General features: G+C 32.5%; 1 protein-coding gene across 8 annotated transcripts in view; it reads left to right on the plus strand.

Moving 5' to 3' along the window:
* LRRIQ1 (leucine rich repeats and IQ motif containing 1) overlaps positions 1 to 26788 on the plus strand; it is a 245779-nt gene that overhangs the window by 71080 nt on the left and 147911 nt on the right. For all 8 annotated transcript variants that reach the window (XR_004176138.1, XR_004176137.1, XM_021922651.2 and 5 more), the window contains exons 13-17: positions 3181 to 3254; positions 5696 to 5789; positions 19256 to 19435; positions 21642 to 22091; positions 25678 to 25879. Coding sequence is in view for 6 of the 8 variants with exons in the window: in XM_021922651.2 (XP_021778343.2) it covers positions 3181 to 3254; positions 5696 to 5789; positions 19256 to 19435; positions 21642 to 22091; positions 25678 to 25879 (1000 nt within the window). In the remaining 2 variants the exon portion in view is untranslated. The remainder of the gene's footprint in view (positions 1 to 3180; positions 3255 to 5695; positions 5790 to 19255; positions 19436 to 21641; positions 22092 to 25677; positions 25880 to 26788) is intronic.

Consider the following 26788-nt stretch of genomic DNA (forward strand, 5'->3'; position numbering starts at 1 on the left):
TATAGAATACTAAAATGATTTTGTAATGTCATAGTGTAAAGATAATCTTCAACCTTAGAATATTTCACAAGTTTATTTTCATTAACTATAGAAATTACCTATTTTAATTTATGCTCTTACATGTGAAATGACTTTTTTAAAACCATATTAAGTTTGATAAAACCAAATCTGTGTTTGAATATTGAACGTGCAACTTGGTCAGTAGATGTTGAGCAACTCTGCTCTCACTATCTGACTCTCAGTTTCTTTTCACATGTAAAAGTGGTAATGCCTACCTTACCTATTTTATGGGATTTTAATGATGATCCAAGAGGAAAGGGAGAATAATTTTATAATGTGATATTTGGATTTGTGTTTGGTATGGATTTTAAATTATATATACTTTTCCTTTAATTTTTGATATTTTCATCACAAAGAAGATATTATGTGTCCATATGCTTTTTTTCCCCAACAAATGGAATACATGTAAAGAATGATACTTAGTACATATTGTTTGAAATACTTGTTTCATCCTGATTTCTGTTTTAAATTTTCATTTAAGACATATGACTGTTTTAAGTTTGACTTAGTGGAGTTCTAACTGGATGGCTCTCTGGCTTTATAAGCCTTTTTACTTCCAATGAGACTCTTAAGTAGGAGCAGAAAGTGGAAACTATTGCCCATTGGCTGTTCATTGTATAAATCTTTTGCTTTTTGTTGTCTTTGAAATTTATATCTTTTTAATGCCCAGGGCTAATGTGACAAGGTCAAATGGTTTTAGGTTTTCACTAATGTCCTTTGTCTTTCTGGTTTGAATTTTCTTGGAAACAATATACACAGAATGTCAGTAAAAGGAAAAGTTCTAGAGGTTTTTCAAAAAAGGGTTATACTATTAAGTTTCTACCATCCTAATGAATAAAGGTGAATGAGTAGCCAGTTTTCCTGATTAAAATTTCAGAAGAAAACAAACATGATTTTAATAGCATGGTTATCTGAAAAGATTAATTTCAATATTACAAAAAATTTTTTCAAAACGTATTTTTCTTTGCTTTGATTTTTGCAAAGATTTATTGATTGTTGATTCTAAAAAATTATTGGTTATTTTCATTTGAGGTCTTTTTATAACCTATGTGTTACCATATAACTTACTGCCTGAAAACATGAGATATTCTGTAAAACGAAAAAACTATTGTATTCTGAATGGTTTACTATGACATTACTATTAATATTTCAAAATCCTTTCTCTGGAAGGATGAAGAGCTAGTATTAGAAATATATTAAGGGTAGAGCACAAAAACAATTTTCTTGTTAATAAGTACATTTAATAAATTTTATTTTTACTTGAAAAAAATATATATATAAACTACTTGTAATAATTATGCAGAACCTGCTTGAATAGGAAATGTCAGAAAATTGAGACTTAAACTCACTAATTGTGTATGGGTAAAGCCTGAATTTCCTCTATCCCTGCATCTCTTCCCACCCCTGCCCCACTTCCCTTCCTTTCCCTAGACTTTTTTTCCTTTTCTTTACTTCAATATCCATGTGAGATTTCAGTAAATTTCACTGTTATGGGGTATATGTACAAATAATTCAGTGTATGTAATGGCCAATATTTTCTCACTTTTATTACCTTGGGTATTTTTTTCCTGTAAATTGCTTTTAAGAAGTAGGATCTTTTATGTTTAATATGAATGCTAATATTGTATTTAGGATTGGCAACATGTAGAGAGATATTCTCCCAGCCTCATTATATAATCTACTTTTTCATCAGTAGTATATCTTCTTTCTTGTTGCAAATGCAGAAAGGGATAGTATAAGAGAAGAGTGATGGTCAGTACAAGGGTTAATCTTCTGCCAGACCCCAGGAAGCTTCCACTCACAGGTTTACTCTGTGAGCTTCTGACCTGAGAATATAAAAATAAGAGATTTTGTTGTTGTTGGTGGTGGTGGTGGTGTTTTCTATGGCAGTGAGTTTGTAGAAATAAAGAGGTAAAGGACCCTTCCAGGACAACTGGAGGCAGAGTATAAAAAACACTAAAGCAATAAAAGTGAAAATTAATGCATACTTATTTATTTGGTACCAGAGATAGACCTTGAGCCAAAGCATATTTTGAACAGTTATGGAATTCCAATATTTTATAGTGGGGATTAATTCAGAAGACTTTTCTAATTGTGGCAAATATATATATTTTATGAAGGAGCTTTTATCTTGCTTAAAGATTCAGATGAACTGGCTTAATTTAATTTCCAAATAGCTACAGGTAATGTGATATTATGTTACAGAGTAACTGTAGACTTGTCCTAGTTGGAAATGCAAATCAAACTGAAGTTAATTTGCCCTTTATATCTTTTGTTTCCTATGACATGGGTATTTTGAATATCACAATTTTTGTTTGAATATGGGTTTTTGATAACAATTATAACTTAGAAAACAATAAAAACCTTTAAATGTAGGAGGAAAATTGATTATTACTAGATTATAATATGCATAATTAATGAGTATTAATTTTAAATATCAATGTATTTTCGCCAAGTTTAAGTTAATTCTATTGAGGTAAAACATTTTATATTATTCTGTTCTTATACTCATTTATTTATATATTGAATATATTTCCAATTTAAAAGTAAGCCCAGTTTAATTTTGCTTACAGTACTATAATACTTTCAATTAGCAAAGAAAGATTTTTTTAAAATAAAAATAGTCTTTAGTTAGTTCTCCTGTTGAAAAGTAGCAATTTCTCCTGTTGAAAAGTGATTTTTCATTTGTACCTTAAAGGTTTAGGTTGTATGTTTCAGACAGGCAGAAAAGTAAATTAAAAATGTAAATTATTTGTAAATTTGGCCTTATATGAATACAAAACAAAATAATTAGGAAAAAACACACTTATTTAAATAGCAAATACACATCAAAATCCATGATTTTGTGTTTGAAATTAGTAATTTCATGATTTCTTTTAAAAAATGAATAGAAATCTTCCATCATAAATACTTAGAAGTCTATAATTACTGCATTTGTAAAACACACGGTTAGCAAGTGCTATAATTGTATTGTACAATTATAATTGTATATATAAAATTGTATAAAATGTGTATAATTATATTATTGTATTATATAAATGTATTGTTATATAGTTACAATGGTAACATTAAGGACTTTCCAATTTAGAATTTTGATGAAGTTTATGTTTTTGTTTTCAGTTTGACCAAAATTGTACCACTTTTTCATTTTGTTTCATTGGAAAAGCTAGATGTCAGTCACAATTGTCTTTCTGGTAAGTTTAGCATAATATGTATACTTTAAATAATAGACTTTTGACTTTCTGTTTCAAATATGATAAGGGGTTGTTTTAAATGCGTGAGTTAATGACATTTACATATAATAAACCTGTAAAATAAAGCATGCCGAAATAATTCCCTTGAAATTTTCTTTCCACTTTTACAGTCATATTACTTTCACATCTTTTTGGTAGGCCTAGCCAAAGTCACAATTATGCTTTTATTTAAAAGTCATAAATCTTTTGCTTTTGAAATGAATATCCTAATGAAGATGAGCAAACTGTATACCTTCCTAACAGGTATAGAGTAGTCACCCATTAAAAATTTATTAAAGAATCATGACTTGAATTGACTCACTCCTTCCTTTCCTCAAAATTTCCTCATTCCCAGTCCCAGTCGGTCTACTCCTAGAGGCAGCCACAGACTGAATTTATCACCACATATTAATTTTGTCTTTATATTAATTGGATCTAACAGTACATTCCTTTTTTCTACAACTTTCTTTGTGTGATATTAGCATCTGTCATTCTACCACTTTATATATTTATTAATTTATTTTTCTGAAGTGTAAGGGATGCATGAATATATTACAATTTGTTTATCCATTCCCCTGTTGAACATACTTTGATTGTTTGTGGTTTGGGGGTTATGAATACAAAGTTCCTATGGTTCTTGTACAAATATTTTTGCAGGCTTAAGTTTTCTGTTCTCTTAGGTAAATGTGTAAAAGTGTAATTGTTGGATAATAGAGTAGGTGTAACTCTAAAAGAAAATGACGTACTATTTTCCAAAGTAGTTGGAACATTTTACAACCCCACCAGAAATGAGAGTTACAATTGCTCCATTCTAGAGAGTGCTTAATAATTTACTATGTTATCTCATTGTGGTTTTAGTTTGCGTTGACCTGATGAATAAGGATGTTGAACCTCTTTACAAGTGTTTATTGGTGATTTTTGCACCCTCTTTTGTTGTGTCTATTCAAGTGTTTCACCATTTTAAAATTTGGCTATTTTTATTTTTCTTAATGATCTATAAAAATGTTTACATATTCTGGGCATCATTGTCTTATAAATTTTTTTTTCTAGCCTTTGTTTTATCTATCAATTTTCTAAATGGTATATTTAGATGAGTAGATATTTTTAATTTTTTCATTATTTTTGTGTGTCCTTTGTAATAAATTTTTCACTCCCAGATTGAGAAGATAATTTTCTGTGCTTTATTCTAGAAGCTTTTGTACTTTCAGTTTTTACTGTTAGGCCTATGATCCCTCTCAAATTAATTTTTATGTATGGTGTGAAGTAGAGGGTGAGTTCATTTTTTATATGGATATCGAATTGTTCCAGCCACACTGGTTGAACAAGCTTTTTTTTTCATAGTTAAGTTACTTTGCCATCTTTGTGCAAAAATTGTTTTACATTTGGTTTTCTTTGGGATATGTTTCCATTGATTGCTTTTCTCATAACTATGGCTTATGTTTTCGTATTTCTTTGGATGTCTAGTAAATTTTAACTATATGTTGAACATTGTAGACAATTCTACATTGAGCATTGTAGGTAGTTCAGTAAGTCAGGGTGTTGTTGTCTTCCTTTAAAGGATGTTGTTTTATTCTTGCAGGAAGTCAAATTAATTATGAATAATTTTTGAATAATTTTGTTCCTGCTGGGTTTAGTTTAGTTCTATTTTAGGACAGGTGATTTTAGTTTTCTTTTCTTTTCTTTTTTTATTTTGAGACAGTTTCGCTCTTGTTGCCCTGGCTGGAGTGCAATAGTGCGATCTCAGCTCACTGCAACCTCTGCCCCCTGGGTTCAAGTGATTCTCCTGCCTCAGCTTCCCAAGTAGCTGGGATTACAGGCATGCGCCACCATGCCCAGTTAATTTTGTATTTTTAGCAGAGACAGGATTTCTCCGTGTTGGTCAGGCTGGTCTCGAACTCCTGACCTCAGGTGATCCGCCCACCTTGGCCTCCTAAAGTGCTGGGATTACAGGTATGAGGCACTGCGCCCGGTCCTATATTCACTTTTTTAAAGGTAAAAAGGTCCATGCAATTCTATTTAGTTATATATTCAATTTTAATGCTTACCGTATTACTTTAGATTTCACTTCTTCAGATTTTGTGCTTACAATCTGGCACAAACTATTCTAAGTCCTTTATACACATCATTTCATTTAATCCTCACACTATAAGACAGATGTGAACCTGAATTGTAAAGTAGATTTACAGAAGTTCACACAGCTGTTACATGGTAGAAACATATATTCTGACAATAGTCTGTGTTCTTAACTCAATACAGTCTTCTTTAAAAAGCGTATAGTATTCTGCAGAAGAAATAAAAATATTGCTTTTCTGTAATAGCTAACCAGTAAATACAGTGGTCATAGATTTATGGTATTTGTTCTAAATCTGTGATACCTTTCAAAATGATTTTATTTTCTGTAGATCTTAAAAGTGTCATGAAATGGTTCGATGCATGCTATTCTCTCCGTGAACTGTCTCTCACTGGAAACCCACTTCTTCAAGAAACAAACTGGAGGTAAAGAAGCATTGTTGCACCCTATGAGTACCCTTTATTATAGTTGCAGAAAAAAGTTTGATAAAAATTGTCCTGTGAATAACAATTGCCTGGGAAAAGTTAATTGAAAAATTAAAAGTTATTTTAAACCAAAAAAGTTTTGTAAAAGTAGTTTTAAAAATGTTTTTATTCTAAAATAATTTTCTTGCACATGTGTGAACTAATACAAAATTGAAATTAAAATTGTAATGTAAACCAATCATTAGGTGACAAGTTTAGTGTGATATTAACTTGGGTTTTGCATTTATATAAAATATATTTGTGGTTAATTGCTTTTTTGCCAATCATCCAATTGCATAGCTTCCTATTTAAAGTGTTTCCTTTTTGAGAGTAATTTGGTTTTGTTTTATTTTCCTAAAAGAAAAGGATGGTGTCTGTTAAAAAGTTTGTGTTATAAGCGTGTTTAAATTCTTGCTTCTCTTTGGAATGTGGCAATACCTAAATGCAAACCAAGAAAAATATTTTATAAGTTTTAATACATGTTCATAGAAAAAAAGTTCTCTCATTTACACCTCTAATAATATACCAACACCATTTCCCCCAAATCAACCACCAGCTTTTTTCAAAAATTAGCTATTTTGTGTTAACTTACATATCATAATTTTTATCATTTTTGCTTATGAATATGAATATTTTGTGGAAAACTGGACACTTTTATCACCTTAAAAATACCTCATGCTTTTTTGCAATAAGTTCCCTCCCCCAGTATTTTAAAAACATCTCTCCACTCTTTTATGGCTTTCACTGTTTCTGGTGAGAAATGTCTACTGACATTCTTGTCTTTCTCCAAGAATGATTTTAAGATTTTCTCTTGATCACTGGTTTTCAGCAATTTGACTATAATATGTTTTGGTGTGGTTGCATTTACTTTATTTGGGATTTATCAAATCTCTTGGATCTGCCATGTTCATAAAATTTGGAAAATTTATGGCTGTTGTTTTCAGATTTTTTTTGTTTTCCTTTTCACTACCTATTCTGCCCTAGTAGGACTCCAGTTTCAATAATATCAGACCATTTGGATTATCCCAGGAGTTTCTGTTGTTGTTTTCTTTTACTTATTGTTATTATTTTCCCCTTTTCGTGCTTCACTAACTCTAAATAGTTTCTATTGCTTTGTCTTCAAATTCTCTGATATTTTCTATTTATCTACTCTGCTTTCAATCTCATCTATTTTTCATTTGTGATTGCAGATATATTTTTCATCTATATAAATTTATGTATTTCTTTAACATTTGTAAATTCTCTTCTAATCATGCTAATGTTTTCTGGAACCTTCTTGAACATATGGAAAATATTAATAATAGCTGTATTAATTTAACTTCCTTATCTGTTCTTTCCATCATCTCTATCATTTGAAGGTCTACTTGTGTTGATTTTTTTTTTTTTCGCTGATTCTAGATCATATTTCTCTGCTTCGTTGCATGCCTGGTCAGTATTGGTTGCATTCTGGACATTTTGAATTTTATATTCCCAATGCTTAATTTCATTGCATTACTTTAAATAGCCTCTATTTTGTGTTTGGTGTGCAGCGGCTAAGCACAGCAGCACTAATGAAATACTTTCTAGGCTTGCTTTTAAGTTCTGTTAGAATGGTCCAAAGAAATCTTTGGACTAATGCTAATGTAGTCCTACTACTCTGATGACAACTTTCTGAATATTTTTCCAGATGTCTCATATAGAGACAGGCTGGTCTTGAACTCCTGGGCTCAAGAAATCCTCCCACCTCAGCCTCCCAAAGTGCTGGGATTACAGATGTGAGCCACTGTGCCCAGTCTTCTATGTATCCTTTTAACTTTGCCTGTGGGAACTAATTTCCTATGTCAGTTCCTATAGTTCTGCCTTCAGTTTCTACTGGTTCTTTCCCCTAAACTTAGATGGCTTTTTCTTACACATCAACAGAACATTACTGATTTGCCAAGTTTAAGTGAATTATCTCCCAGAACACTGAAAGATTTTGCATATGTCCACTGTGAAATTTTCCACTGTGGAATTGGTGATCATTCTGGCTTACACTTGTGTCTTTTCTTATGCTCAGAACATTCATTTGTGAAATGGTTTCACATTATTTATTGTACATTTGACATATTTATACTGTCATTTCACTGGTACATCAAGGTGGGACAAGCCAAGCAGAAACAAGTCTACAGTTTAGGAAAATGAGTTTGCCAATACAAACATGCTAAGTATAGGGGAAGGCACACATTTACCAAAATACATATTAGGTAGCAAAATATATATTAGGACCATTAGAGTTTAAGTCAAATCAGGAAAACTTGCCAACTTGTTCAGGCAGTTAAAATGCATTTATGAACAAAACAGAGTAAAAAGAAAAAAAAAATCCTGTAACACCTTATCCTAGGACAGAAGCTGTTGACTCTTTGCCCTGATTTGGTTTCTCTGCAAGCTGTGACCATGTCCAAGAAGACCCTGGATCTGACAATTTCAGAGGAGTATGAAATATATTACAGAAGAATTAAATGTCTGGTTATGTTTAAAATTCCCATATTTGACTTAATGTACCTGTAGAACAAGCTATTAGAGTTTGGGGAATAGTCTATCTTCCCACTCTTGTCTGAAGCTACTGCAAACCTCTGACACTCTTTTTAGTGTCAAAATTTCACAGTGGACATATGCAAATTAATTTGTCTCCTGGATTTGTTACTTGGTCTTTGGTTAAGAAGATAGAAGCATTTTTACACTAACTCAAACACCCGTGTAATTTACTGCTTATTAGTAACCTGTATATCTTAGAAGAGTTATTATCTTGACCCAGAAAGTCAATTTTTCTTTTTTTTTTTTCTTTAGAGCTAGGTTTCCAAAAAATTTCTAATAGTGCAATGTTATTTAAGGAAATCTTGCATGTTTCCACATGTTTTAGAAAAAAATTTGTCAACCTCCAGTTTAGAAATGTCTTTTCCACGTGTACGTTAAGCTGTGCGGCACAGATGAAAGAGTATGACTTAGTACAGTGGTTCTCAAAGGTGTGTCTCTTGGCCAGCATCATTCATCATCACCTGGAAACCCGACAGAAATGCAGAATTTTTGACACCATCCAAACCTACTGAATCAGAAACCTAGGAAGGATGTTCAGTAATCTGTACTTTAACAAGCCCTTTTGATGATTCTGATATATACTAATGTTTGAAAACCACCATTTTAAAACAAGAATATTCTACCCCTACCGACACCATACTATGTGATCCTGGACAAGTAACTTAATTTTCTTTTTTTAGATATGTGATCTTTCTGTATTGCCCAGGTTGGCCTTGAACTCTTGGGCTTAAGCATTTCCTTTACCAAAGCCTCCTGAGTAGCTGGGACAACAGGTGTGTGCCACCACACCCAGCTCTAACTTAACTTTTTTATGTCTCTGAATCCCCAGTAGTAAAATGAGGATGATAATCTCATAGGGTGGTTATGAGAACTGAATGTTATAATACACATAATTTATTTAGAACAATTCTTAGAACGTGGTAAGATAACAAAAATTTACTATTTCCCATTACCATGTTAACCAGATCATATATGGGTTCTTATTCAATCACCAAGTATTTAGTGAACTCCTTCCGTATGCAGTGTCCTAACATGTTGGACATTATTAAGAAAATCTGATATAACCCATAATTTCAAGACATTTTTCTAATCATGTTAGGGAGATAAAATGTAGGCACCGAATTGATAACCATGAAAAATAATAATGATCAAAACCACTAAAACAGCATTCACTCTGTGTTCAACACTGTTCTCATTTAATCTACACAGTATGCCTAATCAATTATGTATGTAACACAGCATCCCATTTTATAGTTGAGGAAACTGAGTCCCATAAAGGCTAAATAATTTGACTAAGGTTACGTAGCTATCAAGTAGAGGAGCCAGGAAATCTAACCCGTGCAGTCTGGCTGTAAAATCTACACTCACAACTCTTAGAGTTTTTGTATCTAATAAAACACTAGTGTCAAATGATTATTGTAGGCAACACTTAGGCTTTAGAAGTTTAGAAAAATCATCTCAGTTTAATGTGACAAGGACAAATGGCCTTGGCTAAAGGGGCACACTTTTAGTTAAACCTCAAAAGTTTGCTAAGATTTAAAATCATAAAGAAATAATAAAAGCAATTCTGGTGGAGGAATATCCAAGAAAAGTAAGGAAGGTCAGATGTGTAGTTAGGCTCTGTTTTAAGCTAGTCTATTCAGATTGAAAATGGGTATACTGGGAAATACCATTGGAAGGAGATGAGAAATACCATTGGAAGGAGATGACCACTACTTATAGTGGTCAGAGAATAGACCAAGTACTCTCTCTATATGTTACTTTATTTCACAGCAGCCCTATAAGTTGGGTTCTTTAATTGTCATTCTCATTTTAGAGAGGTATTTACAAAATCCTAGATACCTTATGATTTGAATAGTACTTATCTCATAGGGTAATATGGATTAGGCTTCATAAAAAATAACCTAGAAATCTGTGTGGTTCAATACTAGATTATTTCTTGTTTACATTACATTTGATGTGGGTTCAGCCTGTATAATGTAGGCAGAGTCAGAAACTCAGGCTGCTTCCATTTTGTAGACCTGTTTCATGTGACTTCACTGTCACTTGGCTTTTGTAAGCTAGTGGATTGTGGTAGGAGAGAGGGAAAGGGACTATAGGGAAGGTACAACTGACATATAACCACTCTGCTTTCAGAGGTGACAGTCATCACTTCACTCATATTCCATTCTGTTGACTAGTTCCATTCACCTAACTAAGTGATATCACCAAACCTGCTGCACGAGAGGCTAGAAAAAGTAAAGAACAAGAATATCAGCCAACACTAACAGTCTGTGTGAAGGCTAAATATGCTACCACATGAAAGCATTTTATAAAGTGCCTCTCACCTGGCACACTAAGAAAATATTAGCTATTGTTTTTGTGAGCAATAGAGAAAATTTGAGTATATGTGTGGTTATAAAAATGGTAGTTACATGTTTACTTCTGAATATATATCTGGCATTGTCCCAGTCATTTTGTATTTCTACCAGAAATAAGCATTTTGGGAAGACTTTTTTCATCAGCAAACTGATAAGAGATTAGGAAACAAGTGACCAAATTTATTAGAGTCCAAGGATTATAGAGGACTAAAATACAGTTGTGGAAATAGCCCCAAATTATTATACAGATTCTTCCAGAATAGAGCTGGAAGGGGACATATGTACCATATATATGTATATGGTATTAGACACACACACATATATATATAGGTATATATATACACACACAATTCTTTCATTTTGTTAATATATAAAAATTGAGGTGCAGAGATTAATTAGCGTACATTAGATACAACATGTTTGCATGCACAGTTTTCTAAAAAATGCCAAAATATCTAAAAAAGATTTCTAAAAACATCTAAAGTATAAAATTTTCCAGAGATGGAAAGATTAAATAAATATTGTTCATTTTATCATATCCTCGGATAGGACATTATTCAATCTTGTATAGTTTATCATCTCCTGAATATCTAGGCTACATCTTCTTAGGTTTGGATCTGTTTTTTCTTAAAATGATTTTTATAGGGTTTATGCCCTTGATATTATTTCCATTATTGTATTTACACATAGTTTTTAAAATCAATATTAATATTTTCTATTAATATTAAAGTTAATGTATAAATAGGCTATTTCTATACTTTTTATATTAATAGCATAATAAATATTTCTAACTTGGAATATATATTGTTTTCCCATTCATACTAAACATATGCTATTCTTTTCTTGTGTCTTTCCTTTGCTTTTTAAGAGTTTTGCTTCTGAAAGACAAAGCAAGAAGAATTTTATGTTCTGAAATAATCTTTTGGGTACTGGGGATTCTGCAGTTATAAAAATGGCAGTTTACATTTTTTTTTTTCTGGATATATTTCTGGCACTTCTTATATCCCAGACACTTCTTATTTCTACCAGAGAAAATTGGTCACTGCCTAAAGGCATGGGTTATTTTAGGGAAATTTCAAATATTTTACTCATTCAGGTGTGATTTCAGGGAAGCAATTAAAAATACGTTAGTTGGTATCATGTATTGAGAACATACTCTTCCCTCTCATTCTCTTATAGATAAGATCTTTTAACTTACTGTCTCACAGGCTGTCTTTAGGGCACAAAATCCCTGCCCTCCCAAATGTCTGGATGGCTTTTCTTGCCTCTTATCTAATTTATAATAAGCTTGTGACTTCCCTCTTGCCTTTTTGCTTTAGCAAGTTGGCATTCTGTTTGCTCAGAGATAAATATCTCTCTTCATTTATTGGGGAAAGGATATGAATCACTTTTCCTTACTAATAATACTTTAGTCTTCACCACGTGCCCTTTGGATGTGTATGGTCAATTCTCAATCTGGAGACATTTGTGGCACCTTGAATACAAATGTTCAGACCAGTTTCCTTAATTTTTGTTGAATACAAGAATAGAATTGCAATCTTAAAGAGAATGGAAGGAAACATAGTTGGTGACAGAATTACCACGTATATCTTGGAAATAAATTCTGGAGGGTGCAGAGGAGTCGATTTCCTTTATTTTTTTAAAGGACGTGTATTCATTTATGCAGAGAGTTTAACAGCTTGATCTGCAGTCCTGAATTGTGTAGATTGCACTTAGTTTGTCCATTTCAGGTTTGTGTTGTAGCATTTCACTGAGATCTGTTAAATTGAGAAGTTTTATTTATATCCATTAATTTTTAAAAGGATATAATCTAAAACAGCCATCTGAAATGTTATATTCCTAATGGAAAAAATTTTGTTTATTGTTTTTGCTTCTGGTTACACAGTACCAGCACAGTCCCTTATATGTAACAGACACCCAAAAATGTTTGTTGAACAAATACATTATAGTATTTAATTACATTATAACGTGTAAAGGCTTGAAAAATTGCGTGTTTCTGCCCCCCTCCGCCAAGTTTTTCTATTGAATTCATTTAATTTTACATTAGTGATTAGAAATGTTATTCCTGATAAATTGACAGTTGGTGTTATTGCTAATTCACAGTAATTGTCAGTATCAGGAATCGTGAAACTACAGTACTCAGACTTCTAAAGTACTATAGTACTTATCACATTCCCCAGGTTTGCTGAGAAACTGAACTCTAGGACATATTACTACAGGAAATATCAACTGTTGATGTCAAATCATAAGGGTATCAGAAGCTTCAATTATTCAAGTGTGTGTGTGTGTGTGTGTGTGAGTGAAAGGCCACCTAAATGTGTTTCTAGACCTTTGGTGCGCTAAGTGTAGGATCCCCTCATCTGGAATAGAAACAATCGATATTTCCACTTACCTGTAGTGGCTCAAGTTCTGGGGCTATACTTCTTTTACACTGGGTTTAAAGTACTCCTAATCCCCAAGTTTGGGATCCTCATTTTCAGGAGCTAGATCCTAAAGTGAAATTTCTCATACAAAAACAAGAGTTTAATTACATCTAAAAGGCACTGCTTGGCAGGTAATACTATTTGTAATGAAAATATCTGATGGGTTGTTTTTAGGTGGATTTTTTTTTTTCCTAGTAACTATATGGGCCAAGCCTAGATGACAAATACAAAATATTAGCTTTTCTCATTATTCAGAGCAAGTCCTTTTAAGGCCATGATTTTTTTGTTAGTTGTTCAGCAAAAATGACATGAATTTTCTTGCTGATCTGGTGTCACTTTCCATCCAAACAGCTGCCACATTGTCAGTTTCAACAACCAGAAACAAAATTAATGTCTCAAATAATCTTTCAATGTATTTTTTATCATTTTGTTTGCATTCAGCATGAACATTTATTTTATTGACTTGTGGGAAAATAAATTGACATATTTTATTACAAATTTGTAAAGATAAATATTCACATTTTACTGCTTTTGTTAATTTTATGTACTTTAGAGTTTTAAAGAAAATATGTAATAAGTAATAATAAGAAAATACATAGCATTTATATTATAGATATGAAAATTATTTGGCTATTATAATTTCTATATTTAAATGAACTTTTCTGGACTAGAGTAATTCCCCCTTTAGAATGTAGGCTGTCAAATTTCATTTACATCAGTTGACCTATACTTAATTTGAGAAATTCATTTATCTAAAGGGTTTTAAATCTGGAAATCTATAAAATATGGATTTATTAATCAAAGGATCAACTCAAACTTTAAGCAGTCTGTTCCAATGAACTTTGCATAACCCCATGATACCAACAAAAGTATTAGTTATAAATTTTCCCAATTGGCTTCTTACTTTCATGTCTAGCCAGTGATAACAGGGACAATGCTGATGTACTAAAAAATATCTTTTTAAAACTTAATCCATAGACTCAGTTTGAAATCTCCTTTGGGAATTTCTCTCATTCACTCATGATTAATAGAGCTTCTTAAGTGGTGGAATATTCACCAGGAAGTTTTCACCAAATGAAATATTGGTTCTACCCTTGATTAGGAGGCGCCCAGCTGGAAAAACTAATATTGAGATCTCACAGTATTCTGATACTTTCATTTCCAACATTCATCAACTTGTTCTGGCACTTTCTAATATGTTCATCATAAACTCTTATAAGTCTGCATTTAGAACTTGAGGCCAATCCATGCACTGCTCTGTTATGCAGTTCTGACGATTGTCCTTTAATAAGTAAGTAACATGAAGAAAATGTTTAAAATAAAACACTAACTCCAATCTGGATACTGATTACATAAACTACAAATTTCAAGATATTGTTATAGTCTTAAATATCCAAGCAAACTAAATGTCTACATTCAAAAGAATTCCACATACTAAATCATTAGGAAACTTTTTATATAAAGGTGATGAACATAGCATCAAAGTATTCCTAATGTAAAAATTCAACCTCTCTTGATCCACATTCCCTAGAATCATTCCCCATACCTGAAATACTGTATGTAATATTTATATCAATATCTATGACCAAAATATAATATTTCATGGTAAAATCATTACTTTGTTCCTTGCTGATCTGGTATCAGTTTCCATCTGAACAACTATTATGTAGTAACAGTTGCAACAACTAGAAACAAACCTATACTTCCATATTATCTTTGAATGTATTTATTTTTATTGTTTTTGTTTGTTTGGAGTATGAAATGTTTGTTTTATTAAATAAAATATGCTTATAGTAAAATATATTTATCTGTTCATTTTTCTGATAAAACAAATATTTATGTAAGATTATTGTGTTAAAATAGCTCTTCATTTTGTCATTAATTATTATGCATAGAAGTCCCGTGTCTCTATGTATTTGAAATGTACTCTCTAAATTCAGAGTTCCAGGAATACTGTTCTAAGACACGGTCATACTCTTTATGTAAAACAGTAGAAATGTTAACCAGTGAACAAATTATTGTAATATAACTGCAGCAGTGCCACAATATTTCTTATTGTACTTAGCAGATTATTTTGTTGTTGTTTGTTTGAGACGGAGTCTCGCTCTGTCGCCCAGGCTGGAGTGCAGTGGAGAGATCTCAGCTCACTGCAGGCTCCGCCCCCCGGGTTCACGCCATTCTCCTGCCTCAGCCTCCCGAGTAGCTGGGACTACAGGCTCCGCCACCACACCCGGCTAATTTTTTGTATTTTTAGTACAGACGTGGTTTCACCGTGTTAGCCAGGATGGTCTCGATCCACCCTCCTCGGTCTCCCAAAGTGCTAGGATTACAGGCGTGAGCCACCGTGCCTGGCCCGGTTCTTATTCCCTAGTGTGCATAAAGAAGGCTGTATTTAAAAAATGAAGCTTACCCCAACCTATCAGCAGGGTTATTTCATACAATCAAAGATGGCAGTTTTCCTTTTTTCTTTCTTTTACTTTTATTTTAGGTTTTGGAGCAGATGTAAAGGTTTGTTACACAGGTAAACAGATGTCATGGGGATTTGTTGTACATATTATTTCCTCTTTGAACTTGTTTAGAGTGAACACTAAACAAGTTCAAAATATATGGACTCATATTTTCTTAACTTGATCAAACTATTTATTAGCAAAGCATCAAGCTTTTTATCTGCTTCATATTATAGATCATCTGATAATTACCTTGAAGAAACAAATCCAATTTATTTCTGTCTTCCCTTATTTAAGTATTGACAAGAAAGAAAGCTTCAATTTTCTTTCAGGGGAGGGAGCAGAGTGGGGATTGGGAGCTATTTCTGTTCTCAGGACATGAAAAACTATGGTGTTCTTTTTTCTTTCTTTCTTTCTTTTGTTTTTTGTTTTTTTGTTTTGTTTTGTTTTTTTTTTTTTTTTGCTTTTATAGAGGAAAATGTATTTATCTATCATCTCTTGTGATAATTTTTAAATTTACTATTACTACCACGACTACCAAGATTATAACTATATACAGAGATACATTATTACTTTGGTTGGCCCTAGGCATTTTTGCCTTCATAGGCCAATTCTTTTGTAATATATATATATATACATATGCTAAAATTAGATTTCACAACTGTTTGTATAAATGAATATTTCATCTGAGACTATACAATCTAGGTAGAGATCTGCCTGAAGTTTTGCTTCTTAAATCTTAACATTTTTAATAATCTCGTCTTGTCATTCTTCAATTGGTATTTAGGAATTGTTACTTTCTTTTTTTAATTAATAAAATTTATTTTTATAGTAGTCATAGTTTAACAGCAAAACTGAGTAGAAAGTACAGAGTTCCCATATACCACATCCCCATACATGCACAACCTTTCCTACTATCAACATTCTGCACCAGAGAGGTATATTTGTTACCTTTAATGAGTCTACATTGACATTGTCACTCAATGTCCATAGCTTACATTAGAGTTCACTCTTGGTGTTTCATAATCTATAAGCTTGACAAATGTATAATTACATGTATCCACTATTGTAGTATGATAAACTATAGTTTCACTGCCCTAAAATCTGTGCTTTGCCTATTCATCTCTGCCTCCCACCAACTCACGACAACTAGCGATCTTACTGTCTCAATAGTTTTGCCTTTTCTAGAATGTCATTAAATTGGAATAATATCGTATGTGAGAATTTTCATATTGACTTCTTTCACTTAATAATATGCACTTAACTTTTCATGGCTTCATAGTTCACTTCATTTCAGCACTGAATAATATCCTATTTTCTAGTTGTAGCACAATTTATTATCCACTCACCTACTGAATGACATCTTGGTTGCTTCCAGGTTTCGGCAATTGTGAATAAAGCTGCTATAAACATCTGTTTACAGATTTTTGTGTGAATATAAGTTTTCAATTCATTTGAGTAAATGCCAAGGAATGTTATTGCTGGGTCATTTGGTGAGATTTAATTTAGTTTTATAGGAAATTGTCAAATTGTCTTCCAAAGTGGCTATTCCATTTTGCATTCCCACCAGCAATGAATGTGAATTTCTCTTGCTCTATATCTTGACCAGCATTTGGTATTGTCAGTACTTCTGGATTTTGGTCATTCTAATAGGTATGTAGTGGTATCGCATTGTCTCATTGTTATTTTAATTTTCAATTTTCTAATGAATATCATGTTGAATATCCTCTTATATGCTGGCTTGTCATCCGTATATCTTCTTAAGTAAAGTGTCTGTTGAGGTTTCTTGCCGATTTTTAAATTAGTTTGTGTATTTTCTGATTGTTGACTTTTGTTCTTTGATATATTGGATAACTGTTCTTAATCAGATACATCTTTTGAAGTGTTTTCTCCCAGTCTGTGACTTGTTGTCTCATTCTCTTGAGATTATCTTTCATACAGTAGAAAATTTTAACTTTGATGAAAAAAAATGAATTTTTTTCTTTCCTTGTTTATACCTTTGGTGATTTTTGAACTCTCCTTCCTGCACACTGACATACCTTTTGTATTTTATCTAAAAGTCATCATCATACCAAAGGTCATCTAGATTTTCTCCTATATTATATTCTAGGAGTTTTAACAGTCTATATTTTACATTTAGGTCTTTTATTCTTTCTGAGATAATATTTTGTGAAGTGCATAGTCTGTCTAGCTTCATGCTTACTCATGTGGATTTTGAGTTGTCCCAGCACCATTTGTTGAAAAGACTGTTAGCTCTATTGTACTGGTTTTGCTCCTTTGCCGAAGGTCAGTTAGCTGTATTTGTGTGGGTCTATTTGTGGACTTTCTATTCTGTTCCATTGATCTGTCTGTTCTTTCACCAATACCATACTGTCTTTATTACTATAGCTTCATATTAAGTCTTGAAGTCAGTTAGTGTCAGTCTTCTAACTGTTGTTTTCCATCAATATTTAGCTAGTTATTTTGGATCTTTTGCCTCTCTATATAAACTTTAGAAACACTTTGTTAATATCCATAAAATACCTTGCTATAATTTTGATTTGGAGTGAGTTTAATCTATAGATCAATATGGGAAGAACTTACATCTTGACAATATTGAGTCTTCCTATCTATGAACTCCCCATTGGGATATCTCTTAATTTATTTAGTTTCTCTTGGATATCTTTCATCAGAGATGTATAGTTTCTCCATAGGAACTGTTAGTTTCTAACTAGGGTATTGACTTTGTTGAAGGAGTCCACTTTTCCCTGTAACTATCAGCAGCCTGGTGAAAAGAGACCTACACTCTCCTTGAGAATGGTTTCAGCTAGTAGTTCTAAGTGGCTGAGCTTGATGGAAAGTTCTTGCTGTCTGACCTGGCTTTTTCACAGCATTAGGGTTTTTCTTTTTTCTTTTTGTTTTTTTGTTTGTTTGTTTGTTTTTGTTTTTTGAGATGGAGCCTTGCTCTGTCACCAGGCTGTAGAGCAGTGGCACGATCTTGGATCACTGCAACCTCCACCTCCCTGGTTCAGGTGATTCTCTTGCCTCAACCTCCTGAGTAACTGGGACTACAGGCGGACACCACCAAAAATTGATATATACTTTTGTAAATACGTTGAAGATTTTTACCTTTATAATCCTCAGCAAGATTCAGGAGAAAGTATAATTTTAGATGTTCCAGATCATGATAAACAGGGTAATATCCTACCTCTCTTGTTTTAGTCTTACTCTCATATATTTTACTAAGAGAAACAGTCAGAATATACCTCTATTTCTGAAATAAAAGACAGCTTTTGTTAAGATTATTATAGTTATCTTCTGTTTAAAAGTTTATCTAATATTATTATTCTTTTCATAATGCATCTTTTTACACTCCAAATTCCAGCCTGAGTTTCCAAGTTTCAATCTTTCATTTGTGTTTTAGAAAAAATGGTTAAATAATTAACTCTAAAACTTACTTTGTATATGACCTGATACCAGGTTTTTTAAAGAAATGTAACAACAGCAACAACAACAAAATCTAACTCTATCATTTTCCCTACAGTCACATTTTCTGAGATATATATCCTATGCTTGTATTATTTAAATGATCAGTATATGGTTATTTAGATATATACCCTCCTTATCAAGATCAGGATTATTAACTTTTTTGTTGTTTTCAATAGGGATTCTCTACTTAAAGTGTTGCCAGATCTGAGAATCCTTAATGGCAGTATGCTAAACTCTGATTCAGAAAGCCACACTGAAGAACACAATCAACTGGAATCAGCAGGTTTCCTGGCACTTTGTCAGTCTCAGATTCGAGAATTCAACTTGCTAACTGAAAACTATATAACTGGAAAAGGGTAAGATTTTGATCTTCCCATTGTTGTATTTAGAATCAATAATGTAATTTATAAATATGATTTTTAAAGTATTCTGATTAACACAATTATACTTTTTTAGATTAAAACAGTGTGTTTTGGGGATATTCTACCTTTAAAAAATTTTGGGCATCATGTTTTTATTCTTGAAATATATTAATATGTATTTTGAACATAACTTCAAATATTTAAATGCTACAATATTAGATGAAGTAAATGAAAGCATGTGGATAGCATCAAGACAAGAGGCAAAAATTCATTAATTATTCAGTCATAATTTTATTCAACAATTATTGTAGGCAAGACTATTTATCCCCAAATAATTCACAAATTAGCATAACAGAAAATTGGGTAAACACCTAGAATAGAGTGAGGTAAGTTTTATAACACATGCAATTTATATTATACATTAAAATACCATACATATGCTTATGTACTAAGGTATGATGGGAGCACAGTAGAGAAAAGCAGTCAGCACTTGCACCCATTTAGATTACAGAAGTTGACAGTAATCAGAATCAAATTTTGAAGAAAGAAAACTTCCTATTCCCCACCTCGAATTCTGAATGCATTGTAATTGATATTTCTAAAACTGTATTTTAAAATTTGCATTATGTCAGAAAATGTAAATTATAAACAAAAACCATTTTGTATTGTTTCACTTACGATGACTCTCCATTGCAATTGGAAAAACAACATGTACTTCTAAATGTCTAAATTTTCTTACTAAATTATATTCTTAAAGTATTGTTATTGATACTTTTATACATGCTTGTCCTATGTAGAAGTTCATTTTCTGTTTAAATATTTTTGAACAGTCTATTTAGATTAAAAAGAAATCTCACATCATTAAAAATAATTTAAATTGTTATAAGTAGTGTTTAATGCAACAAATACTAAGATTATTTACATTTGTCTTTATGCAAATCTAAAATAATATTTACTTGTATATATGTGGTAATATACAATTTTGTACGTAAAGGTGACTCTTGACATTCCCTTGAAATCCAAATTTCAACATGAGATTTTAAATGCAGTCCTTTGGACTATTTATTTCATTGCAACTTAAGTTTTATTTTAGCATTAAAAATGGAAAGACTATAGGAAGAAGGAAAATTCTTCTTTTATAATATGTAAAATAGACTATATTTTATATATTTAATGCATAAGTGGTGGTGAGTTCAACAAGTAACCACAAACTCTTGATATCCTAATATCGAACCTTTTTTTGCATTATTAACCAATGAAATGAATAAAATACAAAATATAAACATATTGGACGAGCCTATGCTAATGTCTAAAATTACCTTTGTGAACATAGGAACTATCAAATTGTCTACATATTTGAAAATAATTGTAACTTTCATTTTGTTTGATGTGATTAACATTTTATTTTTTATATACTGTATTTTGTTTTCAGGAAAAAATTAAGGCAGCTTATGACAATATATTAAATATAGCCAGAAAATATGTTAGAAATAAGCAAAATTTTTTAAACATGAAATAAAAATAAAAGAAGACAAAATGTAGCCAAGAATACTCATATAAGTGAAAAGTCCTTTACATTTGTTATTGAGAACTTCAAATCCAGGCAACATTAAAATTTGATTAATTATACAACTTATAAAATTCAAAAGCTAGAAATCCAATAATTGTTCAAGAGAATCTTAGCCATTTATGTCTTAAAGTACTTGAATTCTCTTTGCAGTGGATTATTATTTTTCCAGAGATAAATGGGAATAAAAATTTTCCCATAATGTAAGTTCTTTGTTTAAAAGTCCAGTACAAATATTTTGCATGGCAAAAGTCAATGTAGAAAGCACTTTTAACTTTATTTCATAAATAGCTTCTCCAAATTTAGTCAACCATGATTTCTCATGTTTATGGTAGTAAAAGCATGAATTTTTCTCATTCATTTGTACCAAAAATACCTAGAATAAAAATGGTCCTAAAACTTCCAGACATGTTGTCTGGACTGATGGATCTAAATTAACTAAACAAATGTTTTCACATTTTGTTATAAATGAGATCCATTTTTATATAAACAACTAGAAATAATCTATAATGAATGTTGTAGTGAAGTTTAATATTCATTTGACGCCATACAGTGAAAATTTCAAAACTTGCACAAGTTTTAATATTTGCTGATACTATTCTTATTAAATGTTTTCATCGTTTATTTGTTCAGAGATGTATTTACCTTGGATACTGCAGAGAATCTCTGTCATTATTTTAAAAAATTGATGATACTTAGTACTGAATATCGACATGCCCACGAACGAGGGGATATAAATATCACCAAGAAAGATGAATCAGAAGCCCAGAAAAATCATTTGGCCCCTACAAACAGTGACAGCACTCTGCAAAATGGAGTCTTCTACTCTTGTGCACATGAAGATAATCCAGACTCACCAGATAATCCTGAGAAATGGATGGACTCTGTCTCCAGCCACTCCCCACTAAGCAACTCCTCCACATGTGAAAATATGGAAGGAAGGCATCAGGAATTATTAGTATGCCAGAAGAAAGAAGACAGCAAGGCAAGCAGTATTCCCACCATAAGAATCCCATTTAAAGAAGTAGAAATGACAAATTCTGTGCTGAGGAATCACCAAAATATTGAGCCTAGTGAAAAAATGTAAGATATATAAATAATGTTTCTTTTATAGATGTATGTTTACTACTTTTGATGGATGATATTAGTCAATGGTACCTAGTAATTTGCTGAAGGATTTAAATCACAATCATATTTCATACCGATTCCATTATGTTTTCATGAGGTGCACAAATCATTAATTATAGTGCAGATTAATTTGATTAAATTCTGGTTTAATTTCTAGTAGTATTTAAATAAGTAAATGTGAATTTTTTTCTGCCTTGTAATTTCTAAATAATAGATTTTAAGGAGAAATAAAATACAATACTCTAAAAATAATAAAAACATTTTCTGAGTAATCAAGTATTTTAATTTTTAAAAAGTATACCTTTGCAGGCTGGGTGCAGTAGCTCACACTTGTAATCCCAGCACTTTGGGAGGCCAAGGCGGGTGGAACACGAGGTCAGGAGATCGAGACCATCCTGGCTAACACGGTGAAACCCCGTCTCTACTAAAAAATACAAAAAATTAGCCGGGCGTTGTGGCAGGCGCCTATAGTCCCAGCTACTGGGGAGGCTGAGGCAGGAGAATGGCGTGAACCCAGGAAGCGGAGCTTGCAGTGAGCCGAGATCGTGCCACTGCACTCCAGCCTGGGTGACAGAGTGAGACTCCGTCTCAAAAATAAATAAATAAATAAAATAAAAAATATATATATATGCCTTTGCACATGCATTTATTTGCTTATTGATTTAATAAACATTTAATGAGCATCTTTGCACGTATTTTGAATGTATGTGCTATAACTTTTTGGCATCAATAGATCTATAAGGTAGGGCAATATTCTCTATGATTAATCAAGTAAATCCCCTTGTAACCGTTAAATAATTTTAGAAAGCTAATGACTAACTATTGAACAGCAAGGATTAGGTTTTACTTTGGCCTGTCAATTTCTTCTTGTTCTTTTTACTTTTGGCCTCAGAGTCAAGCTAAGAAAAGAAAAATTTAGTTTCACTTATGAATTACTGGTGCTGAGCAGGGCAAATGTTAGAATACCATAGTAGCTAGCAAATCTTGCTTTTCTCACTCTTCCTTTTTTCAAAAGTTGTCAGGGTAAAGAGTAATTTTTTTCTTTTCTGGGAGCTAAGTAATTTGATATGCTGAAACTAACTTATATTTCCTAATGTAAATTTTTAATATTTATCAAAAGTGGCTTTAATATTTTCTGATTTATGTTTTATCAGTTTATTTGATTGCCTTTGTTCCAAACACTTCAAATGTTGCCTACTGAAATTTCATATAAACAATATTTTTAACTTCTTAATCCTAAATAAAATAGCCAAATGATGATCATAAGTAAGGAAGAAGAACTGAAAATATAGATTAAAGACCCAAAGAATAAACGGGAAGGAAAATGTATACCCATTGCTGAATCTTAACACTCAGTGATTCAGGAGATTAATTGCCAATTGTGTAAGAGTTTCCTAAGAATTATTTACATGTGCTGTTATTCTAAAGACACTTTTGACATTATAAGTTTTGCCAAAAATATTATGATGATGATGATGATCATGGAGTTGTTTTTCTCAACCTGTAGTGCACCCTACATTTAGGAAACCATAAAGTCAGCTTCTTTACCTGCTTTCAATGTAGTGAAAAGTAGTCCATATGTTAGTGTCACTGAAGAAAATACCCCTCATCTACCTTCTGTTTTTGTTTTCCCTGGGGAATTTTGATGACATCAGGCTGATTCATGCAATCAATGACTTTACAAGAAATTCACAGTTACAGTTCAGGAAACTTTCATGTGTCTATAAAGAAATATAAGATATTGTCTCAGGTTTGATGTGTTTTCCCATAAGCCTTTTAATTTTTACTAGTTGCATATTGCAAATGTGTTTTCTGATTCTTTTCTTTATCACCCAAAGTGCCTATTAAAGGTGCTTTGAAATCCCCTAATCCATTTTTGTTCAAAAGATGAAGTAATGAATGGATGATTGAATGAATAAATGTGAATTATATTTATATCAAAATTTACAAAGTTATGTTTACCCTAGGAGGAGGAAATGATTTGTTGGAACATGAATATTTTTTCAAAGTACTGGAAATTCAAGCAGTATATCTTAGACCATATATTTTAGCCTTTAACTTCAATATTCTGTTCATAGTAAAACAGATTGGAGCCTTCTACTAGCTTTACATAAAATGGTGGTGATGATAACAATGATGATGATAGTAATGCCGATAATAAGCCAAAACCACAATAGAAAATGGCTTCATAATTTCTTTCTAATTTCCCAGAAATGTATTACTATGAGAAAAAAAAGTGTGGTCATATCTAGTAGAGTTTATCACTTCATTCCACTTTGCCTTAAAATAAATTGTATGAGGAATGAAGAAATTTCATTGGATTTGGCAATTATAAAATTATTGAAAACTATTTCAAGGGAGCATTAGGAAATGGAGATACACCAAGAATTACTTATCTTCTTTTTTTTTGAGGCGGAGTCTCAGCTCTATCACCAAGCTGGAGTACAGTGGCGGGATCTCAGCTCTGGCACCTCTCGGGTTCATGCCATTCTCTTACCTCAGCCTCCCGAGTAGCTGGGCTACATGCCACCGCCCAGCTAGTTTTGTAATTTTTTTTTTTAAGACCAGAGACAAAGAGTTTCACCATGTTAGCCAGGATGGTCTTGATCTCCTGACCTCGTGATCCACCCGTCTCAGCTTCTCAAAGTGCTGGGATTAATGGCTTGAGCCACTGCACCTGGCCTGCTTATCTTCTTTTTAAGCCAAAGTCACGAATTTGAAAAGGGAGTAAGACAGAATAGTCAGCACTTTGACTACACTCTTTACCTTGATAATATTCCTCTAATAATCTATGTTGGGAAAGAAAAACATTTCTGATTAGTAAGAGTTAAATAACTAAACACACTGACAATCCACTTTTATAAACGATGTATATTTTAAATCACATTTTGCTAATGTTGCTGGGCAACTTAGGGGGACATGGAAAACACATAGCATTGATTCATTCAGTGCCTGAAGTTGGCAAATACGTGTAGACCTCAAAAATGTAAGTATTTACTGCTGGGTTTGTAAGAGTGTAAGTTAACTGTTTGTGGGCAGAGAATAAAGTGAAGCACCTAAGCACCTGATAGGGTCCTTCCTCTTACAGTAAAGGCAGCCTCCTTCCTCTTACATTCGAAGGTCACTTCTCCACAATGAATAGGATTTTACCCTCTCTTGCCAAGTAAACATTGGCTCCTACATGTGTTCCCTGTCTTCTGCCTCATCACTTTTTCCCGTTCTCTCTGGACAAATATCCCCAAGATAATACAAAATCTCTATAAATCTCCCTCCTTAAAAGAAACAAATGAAACTTCCTTTTAGCCACATACCCAACTATTGGCCCATTTCTTTTCTTCAGATTGGAAGGTTTTCTTACTATTTTTACTTCTATGACAATGGTTAAGTAAAAGAAGCGGTCTTATTTTTAAATAATACTTTATGTGTTCTTTGTTTAAAATATTTCTTAGGAGGAACTTTTATCTACAACTGTATATTTACAGATAATAACAAATGTGTGTGTATGTGTGTGTGTATGTGTGTTTTTCTCTCCTCTTAATAGTATGGCAGCTGTGGTCATCCAGTCATACTGGCGTGGTTACCTCATGCGCAGACAGATTCATTTCTCCACAAGGCTATGTACTGCTGCAACAGAAGGACTGCCAAATTCTTCCATCAAGAATCAGACTATTTTAAAGAAAGAAAAAAGAGAAAATATTGTGAATATCCAAAAACAGAGAGAGAAGGCTGCTGTTCTTATTCAGGTTAATTTCAATCTTTTGGTAACATAGTTACAAAAGATATATTAGTTGTCTTTCATGGTTTATTCTGTATTAAAAATAGCCTCCAAGTTTCAGTGATTACAGTTATGTAGATTTATTTCTTATTCAAGTGACATGTTGGCTGCAGGTTAGCTGCAGGTTGGCTGTGGCTCTGCTTGGTATCTGGATTGAAGGAATAAGCCTTAAATACAAAACACTATTTGCATGACTGAAGGTCAAGCTGGACCACACAACCATATTTAAAACTTCTCATCAAGGCTGGATGTGGTGGCTCAAGCCTGTAATACCGGCACTTTGGGAGGCCGAGGCAGGAGGATTGCTTGAAGCCAGGAGTTCAAGATCAGCCTGGCCCACAAAGAGAGGCCCTATATCTTAAAAAAACCCACAAAAATTAGTGGGTGTGGTGGTGCACACCTGTAGTCCTAGCTACTTGGGAGGCTGAGACAGGAGGATTGCTTGAGCTCAGGAGTGTGAGGTTGCAGTGAGCTGTGATCATACCACTGGGAATACAGTGAGACCTTGTCTCAAACAACAACAACAACTTTTCATCAAGCATGTCATTTGTCACATCTGCTAACATTTGATTAGCCACAGCAGGTCTTACTTGGCCTTGATAGCTATTTCTATATGTTTGAAAATCTACCAAAATAATTGTTAAAGTTTTTCAAATACTTTCGTTTAAAAATTTAGAAAGCAAATAATTAACAGACTTGACTCAGTCTCACCAAGACCAGGGTTTTTGTTTTTGTTGTAGCAGTGTAAAACATTACCAATTTATTACCTTAAAATGTTTGTAACTCAGAAGTCCGAGCACAACATGGATGGATTTTCTGCTCAATGTCTCACCAGTCTGATATCAAAGTGTTGACTGGGACCTTAGTTCTCATCTAG

Source organism: Papio anubis, chromosome 9 (genome assembly GCF_008728515.1).
Source record: "Papio anubis isolate 15944 chromosome 9, Panubis1.0, whole genome shotgun sequence".
Taxonomy (NCBI): Eukaryota; Metazoa; Chordata; class Mammalia; order Primates; family Cercopithecidae; genus Papio; species Papio anubis.